Raw genomic sequence first — 23,881 nt, forward strand, 5'->3', positions numbered from 1 at the left:
GGCAACAGGGTTTGTTACAGGGATTGGTTCCTGGGTTAGTGTTTCTGTGGTGTGGTGTGTAGTTGCTGGTAATATTTGCTTCAGGTTGGGCTGTCTGTAAGCAAAGACTGGCCTACTTCCCAAGTTCTGTATGAGTGAGGGATCTTTTTCCAGGATAGGTTGTAGATCATTGATGATGTGCTGGAGAGATTTTAGCTGGGGGCTGTATGTGATGGCCAGTGGTGTTCTGTTATTTTCCTTGTTGGGACTGTCCTGTAGTAAGTGATTTCTGGGTAACCATCTCGCTCTGTCAATCTGTTTGCTCACTTCCTCAGGTGGGTATTGTAGTTTTAAGAATGCTTAATAAAGATCTTGTAGGTGTCTGTCTCTGAGGGATTGGAGCAAATGTGGTTGTATCTTAGGGCTTGGCTGTAGACAATGGATCATGTGATGTGTCCTGGATGGAAGCTGAAGGCATGTAGGTAAGTATAGCGGTCAGTAGGTTTCTGGTATAGGGTGGTGTTTATGTGGCCATCACTTATTTGCACTGTAGTGTCCAGGAAGTGGATCTCTTGTGTGGACTGGTCCAGGCTGAGGTTGATGGTGGGGTGGAAATTGTTGAAATCCAGGTGGAATTCTTCAAGGGCCTCCTTCCCGTGGGTCCATATGATGAAGATGTCATCAATGTAGCGCAAGTAGAGGAGGGGCACTAGGGGACGAGAGCTGAGGAAGCGTTGTTCTAAGTCAGCCATAAAAATGTTGGCATACTGTGAGGCCACGCGGGTATCCATAGCAGTGCCGCTGACTTGAAGGTATAAGTAGTCCCCAAATCTGAAATGGTTGTGGGTGAGGACAAAGTCACAAAGCTCAGCCACCAAGTGTGCTGTGGCCTTATCAGGGATACTATTCCTGACAGCTTGTAGTCCATACTCATATGGAATATTGGTGTAAAGAGCTTCTACATCTATGGTGGCCAGGATGGTGTTGTCAGGAAGATCACCAATGCATTGTAATTTCCTCAGGAAGTCGGTGGTGTCTCAAAGATAGCTAGGAGTGCTGGTAGCTTACGGTCTGAGAAGAGAGTCCAAATAGCCAGATAATCCTGCATAAGAGTGCCAGAGCCTGAGATGATGGGGTGTCCAGAATTTCCAGGTTTATGGATCTTGGGTAGCAGATAGAATACCCTGGTCAGGGCTCTAGGGGGTGTGTCTGTGTAGATTTGTTCCTATGCTATAGCAGGGAGTTTCTTGAGCAGATCATGTAGTTTCTTTTGGTACTCCTCAGTGGGATTGGAGGATAGTGGCCTGTAGAATATGGTGTTGGAGAGTTGCCTGTTCATTATGACTACAACACCTCCTTTGTCAGCTCCTTTGTTTATAATGTCAGAGTTGTTTCTGAAGCTGTGGATGGCATTGCGTTTTGTACGGCTGAGGTTATGGGGCAAGTGATGTTGTTTGTTCACAATTTCAGCCTGTGCACGTCTGCGGAAGCACTCTGTGTAGAAGTCCAGTTTGTTATTTCGACAATCAGGAGGAGTCCACACAGAATTCTTCTTCTTGTAGTTTCGGTAGGAGGGTTCCAGTAGGTCAATGCTCTATTCAGTGGTGTGTTGAAAATATTTTTTGAGTCGGAGATGGTGAAAGTAGGCTTCCAGATCACCACAGAACTGTATCATGTGCATGGGGGTGGTGGGGCAGAGAGAAAGTCCCCAAGATAGGACAGACTCTTCTGCTGGGCTAAGTGTGTGGTTGGATAGATTAACAATATTGTTAGGTGAGTTGAGGGTACCACTGTTGTAGCCCCCTGTGGCATGTATGAGTTTAGATAGTTTACTGTCCTTTTTCCTCTGTAGAGAAGTAAAGTGTGCATTGTAAATGGCTTGTCTCATTTTTGTAAAGTCCAGCCATGTGGAAGTTTGTGTGGAAGGTTGGTTTTGTATGAGAGTCTCCAGTTTTGAGAGCTCATTCTTGATCTTCTCCTGTTTGCTGTACAGGATGCTGATCAGGTGGTTCCTCAGTTTCTTTGGGAGTGTGTAGCACAATCTCTCACCATAGTCAGTGTAGTATGTCAATTGCAATGGATTTTTTACCTTCAGTCTGTTTGGTATGACGTCCATCTGTTTGCACTTGGAAAGGAAGATGATGTCTGTCTGTATGTGTGTGAGCTCAAACTATAAAATCTACAAAAAGCAACAGAGGTTAGTCTTAAAGGTGCCACAGGACCCTCTGTTGCTTTTTACAGATTCAGACTAACACGGCTACCCCTCTGATATAAAATCTACAAACATCAAAGGAAACTTTGACCCAATGATTTAGGCATGGTATGGAGAAAATGTAACCATCTGGTTTACAACTACTGAATTTCAAAAAAAGTCTAAGAATTTGACAAATAAATCCACTTTAAATTACACCACGTTTTTCTTTAGGTAGATAATTCTAGCATCGTTCCTACCCTGGTAACAGGACTCATGGAGACTCTCATGTATTACTAAATATTACATACCATATCCAGCTAATGAATCTGGGCATTATCCAAAGTATCAAATATTTTAACAAGAAGGAATAAATAGTATCACCACTTTATCACTACTGCTGACTGCTCATCAGCTCTTGGAAGATATTCATAATGCCTGAAGAAGATCAGTAACAGCCAAGATCACTCTGAATTGCTGGAAGGAAATTTAAATTTTGCTAACTTAATTCTCCAGCCATTAAGGGACAAGATCCATTTTTCACAAAGTCAGACCAGATATTAAGAAGAACGAAGACTTCCTTCATCACGCTGACAAAAAATTAAGTTTAGCTGACAGCTTGTGAATTTCTCACTTGTCCATTCTAGAGAGCATACGGACACTAATAGATCCACCCACTCCACCACCAATTACTCCCAGTAAGGCACTATGTGTGGCTTACACCCAGGGCATTTGTGGATGCTGTTGAGGATACGTTGAGGTTTATGGCAAAAAAACAAAGTGAAGAGAGCAACTGATTGCTGGATGTTAATTAATATGCATAATAGCCAGAATAAGCAAACTAATTGTTAAGAATGAAAAAAACCAATGAAGTCCTGTGCTGATGTAAAGTCAGAGGTTTGCTCATCTTCATGAAAACTGAAACACTGACTGGATGAATAAAGTTATTCTGTGGCTCACTCAATTGCACTCATGTTTTTGAATTAAGTATTAAGTCTAATTTCTGTAATATATTTAATCCAACATTATGTTTTAAACGATTCATTATTGTTTCAATATTGCATTTCTGGTACTGACAATTCACAAGCACTCTTAACACATCAGTATTCAACAACAGTATTTTTTTGTATTATGTTAGTTTGGCTTTATAGATTTGTGTAATCAAATTTTAAACTGATCGTACATTTTTTTTTTGCCAATTAATGTTCAGAAAATAGACCTGGAAAATCATAGATTCCCTTCCCCCCTAAAACTTGATTAGTGTGTGAGAGTATTCAAATTCTAATTTAAGTTTGTGGAACCAGGCTTTTTATCAGCAGACTTTTCTGTTATTCTCCAGCTATTCATTCAACCAGGCTGAAAAATATTTTCACACATGTATAAGAAAATAATTTAGATTTACTGATCTAACAATTTGTAATTGAAATTTATCACATGGTTAAAGAAATACTTTAAAAAAAGTATTTAAAGGCATATGATAAAGCAAATGAACAAATGCCCTCTGAAAATGACACACAGAGTTTAATGTGAAGGTTGGTAGGTTTTTCATTTGTTTTACACTGCAAGAAATTGAATAATAGCCATACTTTCCACTGATTTTCACTAATGATTTATGGGTAACAGAAGCATAGTTATTTCCCCTGCTTTTTGTCCATTTATAATAACAAAACCATATTTTCCATATATAATGAACAAATACAGTCAATCAGAAGTAAATGTGAGTCACTACAAGATCAGGATTTCCTTAAAACCCAAACATCATCTAAATTTAGATGCTAAATGTTTTTAGTTATATATAGGAAAGAAAAATACACACACAGTTCATGCTCTATGGACTTCTAAAATTGAGAAGGCCTCTGGAGCTCTGAGCTGCTGCCTCGGGGCTTTGGAGCTCCAAGCCACCACAGGTGGTGGGGGCCCTGGAATTCTGAGTTGCCCCGGCAATGGGGACCCCACAGCTGTCAGCATCCTTCATGGGCAGCAGGAGCTGGAGCGATTAGTCTCCTCCCCAGCAGTCAACCCCCCTGCTTACTTTTAGTAAAAGTCACAGACAGGTCACGGGCTTCTGTGAATTTTTGTTTATTGCCTGTGCCCTGTCCATGACTTTTACTAAAAAGACCCGTGACTAAGGCCTGGTCTACACTAGGCGTTTATGTCGAAGTTAGCGCCGTTACATCGAATTAACCCTGCACCCGTCCACACTGCGATGCTATTTAGTTCGACATAGAGGTCTCTTTAATTCGACTTCTGTACTCCTCCCCGACGAGGGGAGTAGCGCTAAATTCGACATGGCCATGTCGAATTAGGCTAGGTGTGGGAGCTATCCCACAGTGCACCACTCTGTTGACGCTCTGGACAGCAGTGCGAGCTCGGATGCTCTGACCAGCCACAAAGGAAAAGCCCCGGGAAAATTTGAATTTGAATTCCTTTTCCTGTCTGGCCAGTTTGAATCTCATTTCCTGTCTGGACATCGTGGCGAGCACAGCAGCACTGGCAACGATGCAGAGCTCTCCAGCAGTGATGGCCGTGCAGTCTGTGAATAGAAAGAGGGCCCCAGCATGGACTGATCGGGAAGTCTTGGATCTCATCGCTGTGTGGGGCGATGAGTCTGTGCTTTCCGAGCTGCGATCCAAAAGACGGAATGCAAAGATCTACGAGAAGATCTCTAAAGACATGTCAGAGAGAGGATACAGCCGGGATGCAACGCAGTGCCGCGTGAAAATCAAGGAGCTGAGACAAGGCTACCAGAAGACCAAAGAGGCAAACGGACGCTCCGGATCCCATCCCCAGACATCCCATTTCTACGAGGCACTGCATTCCATCCTCGGTGCGGCCGCCACCACTACCCCACCAGTGACCGTGGACTCTGAGGATGGGATAGTGCCCACGGCCGGTTCCTTGGACATGTTAGGGGACGGGGAAGATGAGGAAGGAGATGAGGAGGGCGAGGCAGTCGGCAGCGCTCACAACGCTGATTTCCCCGACAGCCAGGATCTCTTTATCACCCTTACAGAGATCCCCTACGAAGCGTCCCCAGCCGTTACCCCGGACACAGAATCTGGGGAAGGATCAGCCAGTAAGTGTTGTAAACATCTAAACATTTATTTTTAACAAAACAGGAATATTAACAATTAAAAGAATGGGTTGTTCATGATTACTGTGCCCTAGGCGCTTAACGGTTTAGTCATGGGCAGTGCAAGTTTTGAAAAAAAATCTAGCAATCATTAGTTTTCCGTGATTGTCCTGCACAAGCCGCTCTACTGTTTATTCCCTGCTACTGCAGCTACAGTAAAATGCGGTCTATATGTCCGGGGATAGAGCAGTAATCCTCCTGGGACATCTCGATGAAGCTCTCCTGGAGGTAATTGGAAAGCCGTTGCATGAGGTTCCTGGGGAGAGCGGCCTTATTGGGTCCTCCGAAGTACGACATGTTGCCGCGCCACGAGACTATCAAGTACTCGGGAATCATTGCTCTGCACAGCAGGGCGGCATACGGCCCTGGTCTTTGGAGGCTTTCCCGGAGCATTCTCTCTCTTTCGCTCTCAGAGATCCTCATCAGGGTGATGTCGCCCATGGTGACCTGCTTTGAATTAGGTAGGGGAATGTTAGTGTTGGGACTGCTTGCCCGTTCCTTTACAGAACTGTAACAGCTGGTTTGTAGCCACGCGGTGGAGGCGGGAGAGGGGCAGCCGAAAGGGATCGTTCCCGGGGACAGCCGCGAGGGGGTGGGACAGGGGCAGAGTTCCCGCTTGCCGGATTGCTGGCAGCAGGAACTGACATTGCTTTAAATGTGAAATGAGGCCAGTGGTAATATAAAAGTTTTAAACTGCCACAAGTCTATGGCTTACCATGTCTGCCTGCAACAGAAATTCCGTTGTGCTGCCCCGCTTCTCAAATGTGCTGTGCAAGACCCCAGGCACTGAATGCGAAGGCCGAGAATTCGACCTTGTGCTGAGTGCGCATGTGATAGGTGCTGTGCATGGTCTTGTTCACAGAGAAAGACTATGTTCTTTGTTCACAACTACATTTATCTTTCTGAGGAATTCACTCCCTTTTTCCCATTTCCACAGCCCCATCTGCGACTGTCTCACAACCTAGCCTGGCATCACACTCCCAGAGGCTAGCGCGGATTAGGCGTAGGAAGAAGAGGACACGGGAGGACATGTTCTCTGAGCTTATGGCCTGTTCCCAAGCCCAGGCAGCACAGCAGACCCAGTGGCGGGAGAACTTGACCCGAATGCACCAAGCAAACATGGATCGGGAGGAGAGGTGGTGGCAGGAAGACCAGCAGGCGACTCAAACGCTGCTTGGACTACTGAGGGAGCAAACGGACACACTCCGGCGCCTTGTGGATGTTCTGCAGGAACGGAGGCAGGAGGACAGAGCCCCGCCGCAGTCCATCTCTAACCGCCCTCCCCCGCCACCAAGTCCCATACCCACCTCACCCAAAGTGCAAAGAAGGAGAGGCGGCAGAGTCCCTGCTAACTCTCACTCCACCCCTGCAGAGAGCTCTAGTAGCAGAAGGCTCTCATTCCCCAAAATTTGAAAAGTTCTTTCCTTCCCGCCTGACACAAGCCCCCGTCCAAGTTTCACCTCCCAGTTCCATGTGTAGTTGATAATAAAAAATACGTTTCTGTTAACTACTGTTTCAATCATGTTCTTTTGGAGGAGGAAGGGAAAGGGGGTTGGTAATTGGACAGGACAGTCACCTTTGGCAGGGTACATAGGCGGGGGCAGGCACAGCAGCAGGGCACATACACAGTGCAGTGATGCAGTGACTAGTTACCCTGGTTAGTCTGGGAGGTTGTTTTCATGTTATGTGGTGGGGGGTGGGTTGCTCTGTGACTTTGTGGCGGGGGAGGGCAGTTACAGATCTTAAGCGGCAGTCCTTAGGCAGGATCACAGAGCCACACAGCAGGGGTTCTGTAACCATCCTCCCCCTGCCACAAAGTCACATAGACCCCCCATACACACAGTCCCGATCAGGAGGGGTGACAGGCTCCGTTGAAACAACCATCCCACCGCAGCGGAGCCTGTCAATCCTTGAGTTTAGAAGCTGCATTCGCGTCAGTACACTACACCCGCTCCGCACCACAGTCTGCGTCCCAGTTTTAAAAAATTCCCGCGAAAACAGTATTAAAGAAAACGGTGTGCATTAACAAAGTAGAACTATTTTTATTTCGAAACGTGTGTTGGAAGGGGGGTGAAGGGGGTATGTAACTGGATAGGATAGTCAACATTAACTGGGTAAAGAAACGGGGGCAGGTTTAGCTTCTCTGTACACAAACTTTAAAGTCACAGGTTACCCTGCTCACTCAGGAACTTTGCTTTCAAAGCCTCCCGGATGCACAGCGCTTCCCGCTGGTCTCTTCTAATCACCCGGCTGTCTGGCTGTGCGTAATCAGCAGCCAGGCTATTTTCCTCAACCTCCCACCCCGCCATAAAGGTCTCCCCCTTGCTCTCACAGAGATTGTGGAGCACACAGCAAGCTGCTATAACAATGGGGATATTGGTTTCGCTGAGATCACAGCGAGTCAGTAAGCTTCTCCATCTCCCCTTGAGACGGCCAAAAGCACACTCCACCACCATTCTGCACTTGCTCAGCCGGTAGTTGAAGAGTTCTTTTTCAGTGTCCAGGGCGCCAGTATAGGGCTTCATGAGCCAGGTCATTAGCGGGTAGGCTGGGTCCCCGAGGATGACTATAGGCATCTCCACATCCCCAACAGTTATTTTGTGGTCCGGGAAGTAAATACCTTGTTGCAGCCGTCTAAACAGACCAGAGTTCCTGAAAACACGAGCGTCATGAACCTTGCCCGGCCATCCCACGTAGATGTTGGTAAAATGTCCCCTGTGGTCCACCAGTGCTTGCAGCACCATGGAAAAGTAGCCCTTTCGGTTAATGTACTGGGTGGCCTGGTGGTCCGGTGCCAGGATAGGGATGTGAGTTCCATCTATGGCCCCACCGCAGTTTGGGAATCCCATCGCTGCGAAGCCATCTATGATCGCCTCCACGTTTCCCAGGGTCACTACCTTTGGCAGCAGTACATCAACGATTGCCTTCGCTACTTGCATCACAACAACCCCCACGGTAGATTTGCCCACCCCAAACTGGTTCGCGAATGACCGGTAGCTGTCTGGCGTTGCAAGCTTCCAGAGGGCTATGGCCACTCGCTTCTGTACACTCAGTGCAGCTCGCAACCGGGTGTCACTGCGCTTCAGGGCAGGGGACAGCAACTCACAAAGTTCCAGGAAAGTTCCCTTCCGCATGCGAAAGTTTCGCAGTCACTGGGATTCATCCCAGACCTGCAGCACTATGCGGTCCCACCACTCAGTGCTTGTTTCCCGTGCCCAGAATCGCCGTTCCACGGCATCAACATGACCCATTGCCACCGTGATGTCCTCGGCGCTGGGTCCCCTGCTTTCTGAGAGGTCTGTGCTACTCTCAGACTTCAGGACATCACCGCGGTGCCGTAGCCTCCTCGCCTGACTTTTCTGCATCTGCCTCAGGGAAACCTGTATGATAAGCTGCGAGGCGTTGAGAGCGGCCACAACTGCAGCGATGGTCGCAGCGTGCTCCATGCTCGCAGTGCTGTGGCGTCCGCGCTGTCAATGACTGGAAAAGTGCGCGAACTGATTTCCCGCCGGCGCTTTCAGGGAGGGAGGGCGGGAGTGATGGACGGATGACGACAGTTACCCAAAAGCACCCTCGACACATTTTGTTACCCAGAAGGCATTGTCGGCTACACCCAGAATTCCAATGGGCAGAGGGGACTGCGGGAACTGTGGGATAGCTGACCACAGCGCACCGCTTCGAATGTCGACGCTTTCACCGTTAGTGTGGACGCACAAAGTCGAATTACTGTCCTTAGTGTGGACACACACGTTCGACTTTGCAATATCGATTCCAAAAATTCGATGCAAGTAAAATCAAACTACTCTCGTAGTGTAGACAAGGCCTAAATCTAACCTTACTCATTACTCTAGCTCTTACCTTAACGGGGTAGAGTGCATGCTGGAAGGCTAGCACCTCTAGAAGGGAAGTGGTAAGGGTGGGGGATGCAATAGTTGTGGTAATGGTAAGTTTTATGCCTGTAGATGGAGGAACAGACTATGTATTTTTTTCCTTGCTTTTTTAGTTTTAAGTCAGCATCTAGCCCAGTATCCTGTCTTCTGACAGTGGTCAATGCCAGTTGTTTCAGAGGGAATAAACAGAACAAGCAATCAAGTGATCCATCCCCTGTCATCCATTCCCAGCTTCTGACAGAGGCTAGGGACACTCAGAGCATGGTTTGTAGAAGAAAGGGGTTTTTGTTTTGTTTTTTAATGTCTGAATATGCATCTGGCTTTGGGCTTTTTCACTGCCGAAGGCACACACAATCACTTGTGGGACCAGTCACTCCCTATTCTGACAATTTTTTTTTTTTTACATTATGAAAAAATAAAGTTGTCAGATACTGCAAGCCTACATACAAAGAACTTTCACTGATCTTGATGAGGTTTCCATATGCAGGGGACTTGTAGGAGTAAGTCCCAAATCATAAAAATACATAAGTAAAAATCCTTTTGCTGTTTTAGCTACTGGGGCTGGAAATAATTTTCAGTATGGTATGAAAAAGGCAACCTGTATTTAACTGGACTGACTGCAGGAGTAAGAACTACTCATCTGAGTAAGGGTTGCAGGATCAGTCACTGAATTCCTAACAGTCAGCTCCTTACTCTCCATATCAAAATGCATACAACTTGGTTTGGGTGGGCTTCTCTTATAGAGAATACAATACAATAACCTTCAAGTAGACATTATTTATCTTGGATATTAAGTGTTCTGTAAAAAAAAAACATTTTATTTAGTTTAATGAGTTAGTTAACGGCAATTTCAGAGCTGCACAAATCCTACCAAATAGCTACTGCAGACTTCTGTGGGCAATATCGCACTAAATTTTGTGTAATAAAATAATTAAACAACAAAATAATAGAACTGTACTCAAACTATTTTAATCCTGTGCATGTGCTGATGAACATTATGTACTGTGCATAGAAAAGATCTGTGCTTTAAAAGAAATGTCTGGGTGACAATGTTGGCATCAACTTGTCTCATTAAGCTTTTTTCCTTTCATCTGTGGGACCCACTGCTCAATGACACTATGTAAAGTGACAGATTATTATATTACCTAACAAAAAACCCCATAAAGTCTCTATTCTGATATTTAAGATTACATTGCTTAAATGGCTGAAGTGTAATGCTCAAATTAAATCTTTCTGTAGAACTGAAGAACAGATTAAATTTGAATAATTAATTTTAATGTTTCCATTTATGTCCTCCTGCATTAAAGTTTAACTTGCTTATATCTTTTAATGTAAGGAAGAGAATGTAATTTCCAGAATTCAGGACTTGTTTCAATCAAAACAATATGGAAGGGCTCAGGTACCCTGGAAACCCTCCCATAACTGTTGTAAATCGGTTATTCACCATTTCTGTCACCCTGAGTGACTGTCTATGATAGAAGACAGACACTTTTATAACTGAATTTGCTTTGGAGTTATATTTCACTCAACAGGACACCATGCAGATTCTATTGATCTGTACTCTTTTTTTCTTCCAGAATGCCACTGCACAATTTGTCAAGTTGATTTTTCAGAGGGTCAAGTAGTACAATATTCACATCCATGGTTAATATTTATTATTTTTTGCAGGAAAAAATATCTTACTTCTCTGCTACTGTCAGGACCATTGCTTGAGCAAAAAACAGCCATGTTGTAACAGGATAATGGAATTAAAAATAAAATAAAAAATTGATAGTGCGAAAGGAGATCTCAATAGAGGGGACAGGGGAAACCATATGGTGTATCATGAGTTTGGCATGTATATAAAATGGCCACTTTACTCAGGTGCTTCCAAATAAAGCCAATAAAATCCTTTATGCTAGATCACACCATCATGTTTTATATATGTAATATACTTCAAAGGAAAAACTATTTTAGACAGTAGATTTCTTTTGTTTGTTTTTAATTCCTGCTATTTTTTTCTGTATGTTTCCTGTATAGCCAGGGTGCCCTAGTATCATGAGGCTAACTGAGCTGCTATTGGAAGGAGAGAGGTGTAAACATTTTAGATGTCCCTGATAATAGTCTGAAATAACTTTTCGAAAATCATAAAGCTATGAGTTTAAGGTCCAATATCCTGAGAACTTTCTGGAAACATTCACTGTATCCTGTTGGGAAGACAGGCTTCCAAGCTCCTCTCAAATGAAATAAATCTCAAATTCAGAGCCATGATGTATCACAAAATATTAGAACAAAAATCTGGTCCTGGTCTGAATATCACCAGTCATGCAATTTAGATCAGTACAATTTTGAGGACGGTGAGACGAATAAGCAATGTGGTTTTAAAAAATCAAAACCAACACCACCATCAACAAAACAAGTAGCCATTTTAAAGCTCCTCCAAAGTTTGCATTGATAGAAGCAGTCCTCCTATTGAAGATGGATTTGTGGGCAGAAAACAGGCATGATTATCTAAGGAACAGGATAAACATATCATTGGTCCCTGCTGACCTCTGGGTTTATTTTCCTTTTCTGTACTCTAGAGATTATGGCACTTTCTGCTGGTTGGAGGACAAAACAAGAAGTAATGGTCTCAAGTTGCAGTGGGGGAGGTTTAGGTTGGATATTAGGAAAAACTTTTTCAGTAGGAGGGTGGTGAAACACTGGAATGGGTTACCTAGGGAGGTGGTGGAATCTCCTTCCTTAGAGGTTTTTAAGGTCAGGCTTGACAAAGCCCTGGCTGGGATGATTTATTGGGGTTTGGTCCTGCTTTGGGTTGGACTAGATGACCTCCTGAGGTCCCTTCCAACCCTGATATTCTAGGATTCTATATGCTGTGTTGAGCTGGACTAGGTCCTGAGGCCCCCTGCTGGAGACCTCACGGCCCTGCCTTACCCCACCACAGAAAAGGGCAGTGGCAAGGGTCCTCTAAGCTTCCTAAAGTGTCTGTGTGGGATGCAGCCAATCAGGGGTCAGCAGGCTAGTATAAAAAGAGCTGCAGGCCCAGAGCGAGTGCAGTTGCTGCCTGGAGCCAGAGGAGTTAAGATGGTATTCCTGACTGGCTGAAGGACCTCGGCCAGAGCAGTTGCTGACAGAGACCAGGAGAAGCAAAAAGGAGCCAGGGCCGGCACCAGGCAACCAAGCACATGCTTGGGGTGGCACCTGGTAAGGGGTGGCCAATCTTGGGGTGGCGGGGGGCAGCGTGGTGTGGCGCTCGGTGGGGGGCACTCTGGTGGTGTGGTGCTCGGTGGGGGGCATGTCGCTCTGGGGGGGTTCCGGTGGCGTGGTGCTCGGCGAGGGGGGCGGGCTCCGGCAGCGCGGCGCTTGGGGGGGGAGGGGGTTCCGGCGGGGCGGCACTTTTTTTTGCTGCTTGGGGCAGCAAAAAAGTTAGAGCCGACCCTGAAAGGAGCTCCTAGCTGGCTGCTGGAACGTGGCCCTGAGGTAAGGGTGAACAATGTGTTGGGGCCATGGGGAAGCAGCCCAAGGAATCTCAGCAGTGATGCAGCTTAGATAAAGGGACATGGTGGATGGCTGCTATCTATAGTGTCCATGGGCTGGGACCTGGAGTAGAGGGAGGGCACGGGTCCCCTCCATTAGCCACTGTGGAAATGGCCTGGACTTTGATGCACCCCAGAAGGAGAACTGAACTGTTTTAGTGGTCTAGCAGGAGATCTGGGACTAGAAAGGCCCAGAGGGGGCAAGGACATTGCGTCTAGGGAGGGAGCCCTGGACTACACCTCGATACCAGGGCTGAGACCTTTTTAAAGATTGCTGGACTAATTAAGGACCCAGGGAGGGTTACAGGAAGAGAAAGGTCAACTGAGGATAGGCCCCTGTTGGATGTGGCAGGAGGTTATCTATTTGTTGTTTCACATACAGACTGTGTGAGATGCAGCCAGAGGGACTCACTGCAAGGCAGAAAGAAAGTGTAGGCACATGCACTCTGTCAAAGGGGTGCTCACAAGAGATGAGTGCCACCCCATTACACATGCTCATGCAAATTAGTATACAGATACCACCACCATATGTCTTTATTCATATCTATATATAATCTATATCTATGTATAAAATGCATAATACAGTATTGGACCCAATTAGGTGGATCAGGGCCATGATCTAGCAAGGTACTCAAAGCGGTGCCAATTTAAAAAAAAAAAAAGAATAAAACTTCCTGTTTTGGTGGATTTTTGTGTCACATTGTATAATAGCACTTTGCTCTGGAGCCCCTTTGGACTGCAGAGCTTGGGCCCATCTTTAATTTGCTAATTCATGGGAAAAGGAGGACTGTAGAATTTCAGTGCTTCAGTGTGGTTTACTCACTGTGCCAGTCTAGGTTTGCCAACCCTTCAGGATTGTCCTGGAGTCTCCAGATTAATCGTTAATTAAAGATTATGTCATGTGATGAAACCTCTAGGAATCTGACCAACCAAAATTGGCAACCCCATTCACCACACTGTCCTGCTTTAATTCTTTGGGCCTGGTTCTCAAAAGCGTTGTTTGTCAGCTGAAGGTGCTTAAGGCCTCTCAAAAGGCACTCAAGCACATAGCAAGTTGGGGCCAATACTACAAAGTGCTGAGTGCTCTCCACTCACTGAACCCAGCTAAGGGTGCAAGGCACCACATAGGAGGGCTCAGCATCTTGCAGGACTGAACCTAGAAAATCTGTGTATACTGCATATAACATAGTGCCTATGTATAATGTACTTAAAAGTATTACTAAGGCCAACCTTGGTGCATCACAATGTAAAGTCAATAAAAAAATACTCCGATAAAGGAAGACACGATGAGGCTTTATTCCTCTAATTGTAAATACTGTACCAAGCCTCTGTAGTGCTGCTTTGAAGATACTAAAAAGGAATCTCTAGCTCATTTGCCTTTGGGAAAAAATGGTTATATTTTCAGTACTTCTTAGTTCAAAATGATATTAAAATATGCTATATATTCCTTTACACTGTAATAAGATGATCCACAGAGGCAAGTTTGAAAAGTGTCCTCCGTTCTGAGGATCAGAAATATCAGCACGTTTGTTTTTTCAGATGTATTTTTCATTAATTAGTAGTATATAGAAATAATTGTGAAAATATTTTTTTCTGTTTAATTATACAACAAAGAGAGGCTCTGTTCAAACAGGATTAATATATCTAGTGTTTAATTACACACAAGTTCTAAGAGGATCACTGAAACAACAAAAGTAATTAATGTTTAGTTACATATAGGGCATAATTAGACAGGCATTTCTTGAAATTTATAGAAATAACTTTGAAAACACTTATTGCTTTTATATTCACTAGTGTCAGACTTTTTAAAAAAGAAAGAACTCTGGGGGAAAAAAAGGAAAGAATTTGCACATGGTGAAAGAAATGCTGATCATTTAATATATTCCAAGAAAGGGCTTAGATTATTTTAAAAATATATCACTCTAAATTTAGGCTCCATCTCAACTCTGGATGTCAAAGGGTAACTACGACCAAAGATTATGGCCTTAATCTGCAAAAATTTACATACATGCTTAAATTTGTAGTTGTATTAATGTTTATCGATCACTCACAGATTGTAAATTTAAGCACAGAGGAGGATCAATGATAAGTGAACTTGATCTGTCATTGTACATTATAAATCCCATTAAAAATTGGGTGCTTTTGAACAAGACTCAGATAACTGAAAAAATCTTTAACAACAGTATTTTTCGCTATCTATTGTCATTTCTTTTTTTTAAATGCTCTTTCCTGCTCTAATCTACCAACATTAGACATTTTTAAATCAGCGGATATGGCTAAATTACATCCAAAGTTTTAAAAGTGCAGGCCAAGGAGCTCACTGGATTGTTAATACTGATTTTCAAGAACTCTTCGAATTCTGGGGAAGTTCCAGAAGCCTGGAAAAAAGCTAATGTTATGCCAATTGTGACAGACCCAGACGGTGGGGTACAGGAGTCTGGTAGAGGGCAAATATACTGGTCACTGGATGAGTAGTTTTCTGTTCCCTGAGTTACCAGAGCAGGGGCTGCACTAGAGTAATCAGGAACCTGCTAGAACCAGTTAAGGCAGGCAGGCTAATTAGGACACTTGGAGCCAATTAAGAAGAAGCTGCTAAAATCAATTAAGGCAGGCTAATCAGGGCACCTGGGTTTTAAAAGGAGCTCACTTCAGTTTATGGTGTCAGTGTGAGGAGCTGGGAGCAAGAGGCGCAAGGAGTGAGAGGGTGTGCTGCTGGAGGACTGAGGAGCACAAGCGTTATCAGACACCAGGAGGAAGATCCTGTGGTGAGAATAAGGAAGGTGTTTGGAGGAGGCCATGGGGAAGTAGCCCAAGGAGTTGTAGCTGTCATGCAACTGTTACAGGAGACACTATAGACAGCTGCAGTCCACAGAGCCCTGGGCTGGAACCCGGAGTAGAGGGTGGGCCCGGGTTCCCCCCAAACCTCCCAATTGACCTGGACTGTGGGTTCTTCCAGAGGGGAAGGTCTCTGGGCTGTTCCCCAACCCACCTGGTGAATCTCTGAGGCAAGAAAGTCTGCCAATAAGCGTAGGACCCACCAAGATAGAGGAGGAACTTTGTCACTCTGGTGTTAGCGGTGGGATCTTGGGGTGCACAGCGCAGCGGAAGAAGGGGGGTGATTTAAAAAAAAAAAAGGGAGAGGGTTTATTTTTCTTTCACCACAATGGATGACGTAGTGCGGGCATTGATACAAGCTACGGTGGCCCAGCAGGAGGCTACCTGTGTCCAAACAGCCGCCCAACAGGAGGCAGTGCGGCTGCAGCAAGAGACTAATCAGGCTGCTCAAGACCGAGCTATACTGCGGGAACTGGTAAACCAGGTAAAGTCCCTTACAGAGCTGAATCGCGGCCATGATGGGACACGGCTCATACGGGCCAGCCATTGGCTGCAGAAAATGACATGGGAGGATGATGTAGAGGCATATCTTCTGGCCTTTAAGAGGACAGCCCTACGGGAGGCCTGGCCTAGAGATCAGTGGTCTGGCATCCTTGCCCCATTCCTGTGTGGGGAGGCCCAGAAGGCCTACCATGAGCTGCCTCAAGAGGCTGCGGCAGACTATCCCCAGCTGAAAGCAGAGATCCTGGCCAGATCTGGGGTAACGACAGCAGTGCGGGCCCAGCAGTATCACGGTTGGAGGTACCAGGAAGACAAAACCCCGCGGTACCAATTGTATGACCTCATCCATCTCGCACGAAAGTGGTTGCAAACAGAGTCCCGGCGTCCAGAAGAGATACTAGTGGTTCTGGTCATCGACCGCTACATGAGGGGACTACCACCAGACCTTCGTGCCTGGGTAAGCCAGAACGAACCCTCCACCTATGACGAGGTTGTCGCCCTGGTAGAGAGGCGAAGGACAGCAAGGGAGCTGACCTGACCAGTTAAGGAAGAGGCACCCCGGCTTAAACTAGCAGCACCGAGCCCTAAAGTTCGGGTGACTGGGCGACCAGGAGGGCCCAGGTGGAAAAGGAGAGAGGCTGAAGGCCCATCAGAGGCCACAAAGAGTCGGAGCACTGAGGGAGAAGAGGATCGTGATGTTAGACTGCCCAAACCAAGAGACTGGGGAACGCCTAGGGCCCCATACAGATGTTATGCCTGCGGGGAGTGGGGACACATAGCTGCATAGTGTCCCAATGCTGAGGAGCCTATGCAGTGTAACCTGGGGAACTGGACAGATCCATGCTCCCTAATCCACCTTGTGGGGGTCTCACTAACCCCACAGATGTATACCAGACCAGTGAAACTAAATGGGGTAGGGACCACGGCACTGGTTGATTCGGGGAGTGCTATCACGCTTACCACAGGGAAGCTCATGAAGCGTAGTCAGCTGCTGCAGGCTAAACGTATGGGGATAACATGTGTCCATGGGACAGTTAGTTACTACCCCACCATCCCAGTAAAAATCGAGATCCAAGGGAATACTACTGAGGTAGCAGCAGGTGTAGTCCCTAAACTCCCATACCCGGTCCTCATAGGAAGGGACTTTACAGGGTTTGGAAACTTACTCCCAGTAGGGGGATTGGAGAAAGATGGGGACCCTAAAATTGGTGAGGCATCCATAGCAGACTGTCAACCCCCAATCTTATCTGAAATATCCCCAGATTTGTTCTCCACTCCCAGATAGGGTAGAAAGACAAAAAGGGAAAGAAGGGCAGCTAAGGCCTTGGGAACCTGAATACTGACCCAAAGCCAGAGGGTCGCTCTTGTAGGTAGGTGGACCCACGCAGATGAAAAGGAGGCCACGCAGGAGGGAGAAGCACCTGAGTCTGACCCCCCCTAATGCTTCTGAACCAGTAGAGGCAACAGAGACTGGGCCCCTAGATCTTGGGCAGATTAGCCCCGGGAGAGGAAATTTTGGACTGGACCAGGCAGAAGACCCAAGGTATGACAACATTAGGAAGGAGGTGACTGAAATAGATGGGGTCCCCGTGGAAGGGAAAACCCAGGGACCAGGACCCTACTTCATAATGAAGAAGGATCTCTTATACCGGGTTGCACCAGTACGGGGCAGAAGGTACAGCAGATCCTAGTACCTCAAAAACACCAGAATGCTGTATTAAGTTTTGCTCATAGTCATCTTTTTGGGGGGGATTTGGGGGTAGAGAAGACCCTGGCATGAGTCCTACAACGGTTCTTCTGGCCCGGAGTACATGAAGAAGTGCGGAAGTACTGTGCCTCCTGCCCGGAGTGTCAGCTGCACAGTCCCTGTCCCCACTTGAGGGCACCTTTAGTACCCCTTCCCATCATAGAGGTCCCCTTCGAGCGAATAGCCGTGGACCTAGTGGGACCTCTGGAGAAGACGGCTCGGGGCCACCAATATATACTTGTTGTTTTGGACTATGCTACTCGTTAGCCAGAAGCTGTTCCCCTGTGGAACACGGCCTCTAAAACTATAGCCAAAGAGCTGGTGGGGATCTTTGCCCGAATGGGGCTACCGAAGGAGATATTAACCAACCAAGGAACCCCATTTATGTCTAAGCTAATGAAGGACCTCTGTACGCTGCTCCATATACATACCCTGAGAACTTCGGTCTACCATTCACAGACTGATGGATTGGTAGAAAGGTTTAACCGAACCCTCAAGGCTATGATAAGGAAGGTGGTAAGTCGGGACGGGAAGGATTGGGACACCCTACTACCCTACCTTATGTTCGCTATCCGGGAGGTACCTCAGGCCTCAACTGAGTTTTCCCCCTTCAAGTTATTATACGGGGGTCACCCCCGTGCCATACTAGATATCGCCAAAGAGATCTGGGAAGAGGAACTCAATGAGGGGAGAAATATAATAGACCATGTAATGCAGATGCGAGACCAGATAGCCCAGGTTACCCCTATTGTACGGGAACATTTGGAGAAGGCACAGGAGGCCCAGCGAACCCAGGCAAAAGTGCGACAGTTCCAACCAGGGGATCGGGTTATGGTGTTGGTACCCACGGCAGAAAGCAAGCTTCCGGCCCAATGGCAGGGGCTGTATGAGTTGAACCCGTGGGAAAGTAACCTACAAGGTGCGTCAGTCAGGACGCAGAAAACAAGAACAGATTTATCACGTTAACCTTCTGAAACCCTGACTTGCACAACGGTCCAAAAAGACCTAACCCAGGAAAACAAGCCTTCCAAACAGGTGAGAGCGTCTCCCGATTTAACACCAGACCAGAAGAATGAGGTGTCTGAGATGATCTTCTCGACGCAACCGGGTCGAACAACCGAGACATATCACCACATTGTCACGAACCCTGGGGCCAGAGTAACAATGAGGCCCTATCGGGTGCCAGCGGCAAAAAGGAAGGAAATAAAAGCAGAAGTAAAAAAAAATGCTGGAGTTGGGGATCATCAAAGAATCCCACGGTCAGTGGTCCAGCCCAATCGTGCTGGTGCCCAAACCTGATGGCACTGCAAGATTTTGCAACAACTTCTGGTGACTAAACGAAGTATCCCAGTTCGACGCGTACCCCATATCTCGCATAGATGAGCTAGTGGACCATCTGGGTAACGCCCGGTACTTGACTACCCTAGACTTGACAAACGGGTACTGGCAGATTCCCCTTGCAGAAGACGCAAAGGAAAAGACTGCATTTTCTACACCAGAGGGTCTTTTTCAATATACCGTCCTCCCTTTTGGACTACATGGGGCCCCAGCTACCTTCCAGCACCTCATGGACAAGCTATTATGCCCACATAACAGTTATGCTGCTGCCTACTTGGACGATGTGGTCATTCATGCCCCAGACCTGGAGAAGGTGGAGGCAGTCCTCGATACCTTCAGGCGAGCTGGCCTTACAGCAAACCCTGCCAAGTGCGCTGTAGGGTTTACAGAGGCCAAATATCTTGGCTACATTGTGGGAAAAGGTCTGGTAAAACCCCAAGTGAATAAGTTAGAGGCCATCCAAAATTGGCCCCGACTAAGTCGCAAGAAACAAGTCCGGGCGTTCCTAGGTGTGGTGGGGTATTACCAACGATTTATCCCCCACTTTGCCACAAGGGCAAGCCCCCTGACAGACCTAGTGAAAGCCCGTGGACCTGATCTGGTGAGTTGGTCTGACGCAGCAGAGGAAGCATTCACAGACCTACGGACTGCCCTCTGCAGTAAACCCGTACTGATAGCCTTGCTGTAAAATAGGCCATGGAAACATTGCGCTACTACCTGCTCGGGCGCAGATTTGTCCTCGTGACCGACCATGCCCCTCTTCAATGGATGCAGTGGAACAAGGAGAAGAACACAAGGGTGACCAGATGGTTCTTATCCCTCCAACCTCTGCAGTTCCGTGTGCAACACAAAGCAGGGAGCCGTCATGGCAACGCCGATGGCTTGTCACGTGTGCACTGTCTGGCGTCCCAAGCTGCCCAACCCCTTGGCGTTGAGCAGGGGGGAGGGATATGTGACAGACCCAGACCAGTGGGGTACAGGAGTCTGGTAGAGGGCAAATATACTGGTCACTGGATGAGTAGTTTTCTGTTCCCTGAGTGACCAGAGCAGGGGCTGCACTAGAGTAATCAGGAACCTGCTAGAACCAGTTCAGGCAGGCTAATTAGGACACCTGGAGCCAATTAAGAAGAAGCTGCTACAATCAACTAAGGCAGGCTAATCCGGGCACCTGGGTTTTAAAAAGAGCTCACTTCAGTTTGTGGTGCCAGTGTGAGGAGCTGGGAGCAAGAGGTGCAAGGAGCTGAGAGTGAGGGGGTGTGCTGCTGGAGGACTGAGGAGCACAAGCGTTATCAGACACCAAGAGGAAGATCCTGTGGTGAGAATAAGGAAGGTGTTTGGAGGAGGCCATGGGGAAGTAGCCCAGGGGGTTGTAGCTGTCATGCAGCTGTTACAGGAGGCACTGTAGACAGCTGCAGTCCACAGGGCCCTGGGCTGGAACCCGGAGTAGAGGGCGGGTCTGGGTTCCCCCCAAACCTCCCAATTGACCTGGACTGTGGGTTCTTCCAGAGGGGAAGGTCTCTGGGCTGTTCCCCAACCCACCTGGTGAATCTCTGAGGCAAGAAAATCCGCCAATAAGCGCAGGATCCACCAAGATAGAGGAGGAACTTTGTCACACAATGTTTAAAAAGAGTAAACAGGATGACTCAGGTAATAATAGGCCTGGCAGCCTGACATTGATCCTGAGAAATAATCCAATGGCTGATAAGGGACTTAATTACTAAAGAATTAAAGGAGGGTAATATAATTAATGCCAATCAACATATGTTATGGAAAAGAGATTCTGTCATATTAATTCAATTTTTTTTGGAAATGTGATTACAAGTTTGGTTGATTAAAGGTAATAGTGTTCATGTAACATACTTAAGACTTGGTACAGCATAACATTTTGAATAAAAAAACTAGAATATACAAAATTAACATAGCACATGTAAATGCATAAAAACTGTCTGACAGGTCTTAAAATGTAATTATAAATGGCGAATCATCATCAAGCACATAATTTCCATAGATATTGATTCTTTGCTCTGTATTACTTAATGTTTATTAGTGACTTGGAAGAAAACACAAAATCATCCCTGATAAAGTTTGGAAATGATACAAAATATTGGGGGAATAGTAAATAATGAAGAGGAAAGGTCACTGAAAGAAAGGAGTCTGGAAAGCTGGGTGCAAGCAAATAATATGTATTTTAATATGGCCAGTTGTAAATGTTTACGTCTAGGAACAAAGAATGCAGGCCTTTCTTACAGAATGGAATGCTATCCTGAGCGAAAAAAGACTTAGGGGGCTTGGTGGATAATCAGCTGAATGTGAGCTCCCTGTGCAATGCAGTGGCCAAAAGGGCTAATGTGATCCTTGGCTATATAAAGAGGGGACTCTCAAGTAGGAATAGGGAGGTTATATTACTGTGGTATTTGGCACTGGTGTGGCTGTTACTGGAACACTGTCTGCTTCTGGTGTCCACAACTGAAGAATGTTGATAAATTGGAGAGGGTTCAGAGAAGAGCCATGATTAAAGGATTGGAAAACATGCCTTACATTGATAGACCTCAGATCAATTTATTTAGCTTAACAAAGACAGGGCCGGCTCTATGCACCAGCTTATCAAGCAGGTGCTTGTGGCGACCACTTTGGAGAGGGGCGGCACGTCCAGCTGTTCAGCGGCAATTCAGCGGACGGTCCCTCCCGCTGAATTGCCGCCGCAGATCGCGATTGCGACTTTTTTTGTTTGTTTGTTTGGCTGATTGGGGCAGTCAAAACCCTGGAGCTGGCCCTGAACAAAGAGAAGGGTTAAGGGTTGACTTGATCACATTTGATAAATACCTACATGGAAAACAAAACTTTTTATAATGAGCTCCTCAGTCTAGAAGACAAAGGCATCACAAGATCCAATGGCTAGAAGTTGGAGCTAAATAAATTCAGTGTCATGCTAAAAATAAGGCACTGATTTTTAACAGTGGTGGTGTTGGGTAATTAACCATTGGAACAACTTATCAAGGTTGTGGTAGATTCTCCATCACTGTCAACTTATAAATGTTTTTCTAAAAGATATGCTCTAGTTCAAACAGGAATTTATTCAGGAAGTCCTATGGCCTATGTTGTGCAGGAGGTTTGACTACATTACCGCAGTAGTCCCTTCTTGCTTTATAATCTGAGTGTTTTCTAGCAAGTTTTTTTTCCCCCTATATCACATTTTCTGACAGGGAAGCTGCACTTCTACTACTTGAGGATCAAGCCATGTAAATGCTATTAACAGAGAGAAAAAATGGTCTTATAGTGAAGGGACCATTCCTGCAAGTTATTAAGGAATGTTTAATGGCAGTTGACGGTGCTCATCTTCTTCTCTGATTGGGTGCCATATAATCTATATACCTTGGGGACTTCAGTGGAGTTACACCAAGTCAGAATCTGCCCCTCCAACTGGTGTCAATTATCATCTTTGTTTCTGGTCACTAAAAGAGGCTACATATAGCACAAGGGCTTCCCTCGGATGCTTTCTCTTTTATTTGCCTTCTCCCCTACCCTAAACTTTGAAAATATACATATAATTTCTAAATAGGAGATTAGGGCCTGATTCTCTTCTGAAGAATCTCCAAAATATTGAACAATATTTAATAGCAACATTCACCCTGAACTGTTATCTGCCAGTGTTCCGGCAACCTCTAAAGAGTGGAGAGTCCCAGATCTGCAGGCATGTCTCCTGCATTTGAGTAGGAAGATCTCTTCAAAAGGTGGGATGGAAGAGGGGTGCTGGCCAAAAGTGAATATTTGCAAAAATATCAACTATGGGTGGCGAGTACTCTTACTTTATAGCCCTCCCCCCCCACACACACACAATTTGTCAGTAAAAAATGGATCTCTCTGTATCTACTTTATCTAATCCAGGGACCGAAACCCTGCTAGGAGAAAGTGTCTCAATTGTTGAACAAAAATATTGTTAAATCAGCCAGATTCTTGTAATACAGCCTCATTGCATTGGTTAGATTAATAACAGTGGTATTAGGAATACAATAATTAGAACACAAAATAAATACAAAACTTCATTCAGTGAATAGTAGCTTCACAGTCCTTTTGCACTCTTTTATATTGGATCTATTAGAGGTACAAAGAAAGTAAGTGATTACCTTGCAGAGTTATGAAGTAACATTGAGGAAGAACTTAAATCACCCTGGATATAGACAATATTATATATATTAGAGGGGATAATGAGAAGTAGTAAGATCCAACAGCAAGGGTATTAAACTAGAGGACAGGAGTTCAACTCCAAGTTCTGATACTGGCTTGATGTTTATCCTCAGCCAAGTTGCTTCATCTCTCCATGCATCTCTTTTCCCTCCCACCTTTTGTCTTATTTAGACTGTAGGAATTTTGGGACAAGAACTGTACTGAACTATGCATTTGGACAGTGCCTAGCATAATAAGGCTCCAGTCTCAGTTGGAGCCTCTAGATGCTGCTATGATAATAATAAATAGTTAAGACACAATCGGGGCCAGTGCTACCATTTAGGCCAAGTAGGCGGTTGCCTAGGGCACCAAGATTTGGGGGCACCAAAAAGCGGTGCCCCCCAATTTTTTTAAAGCGTTCCAGCGGCTGCTGCGCTGGGAGGGAGAGGGAGTCTGAGCCCCCGGCAGGCAGCCTAGGGGTTCCCCTGGGTCTGCGCACCGCCAGCAGGAGAACCTCTGGGCTGCCAGCGGCGCGCGGACCCAGGGGAACCCCTGCGCTGCCTGCCGGCGGCTCAGACTCCCTCTCCC

The 23,881-nt window shown here is 46.1% G+C and overlaps 2 protein-coding genes across 3 annotated transcripts in view; one reads left to right on the forward strand and one right to left on the reverse strand.

Annotated features, from left to right (window-relative positions):
- EDIL3 (EGF like repeats and discoidin domains 3) overlaps positions 1-23,881 on the reverse strand; it is a 437,051-nt gene that overhangs the window by 54,853 nt on the left and 358,317 nt on the right. The window lies entirely within an intron of this gene.
- Positions 4,500-7,025, forward strand: LOC135984286 (uncharacterized). The gene is made up of 2 exons (XM_065599143.1): positions 4,500-5,246; positions 6,241-7,025. Exons 1-2 carry the CDS (start codon positions 4,670-4,672, stop codon positions 6,714-6,716), a joined length of 1,053 nt encoding a protein of 350 aa, XP_065455215.1. The 5' UTR covers positions 4,500-4,669; the 3' UTR covers positions 6,717-7,025.

Source organism: Chrysemys picta, chromosome 6 (assembly GCF_011386835.1).
Source record: "Chrysemys picta bellii isolate R12L10 chromosome 6, ASM1138683v2, whole genome shotgun sequence".
NCBI classification, from domain to species: domain Eukaryota; kingdom Metazoa; phylum Chordata; order Testudines; family Emydidae; genus Chrysemys; species Chrysemys picta.

What these genes read in the sequence shown, in the direction of transcription:
- LOC135984286 (XM_065599143.1), top strand. Translation starts at nt 4,670, where the DNA reads ATGCAGAGCTCTCCAGCAGTGATGGCCGTGCAGTCTGTGAATAGAAAG. An exon ending in ATCTGGGGAAGGATCAGCCA is followed by an intron (nt 5,247 to 6,240) that starts GTAAGTGTTGTA and finishes CCATTTCCACAG; the next exon opens with CCCCATCTGCGACTGTCTCA.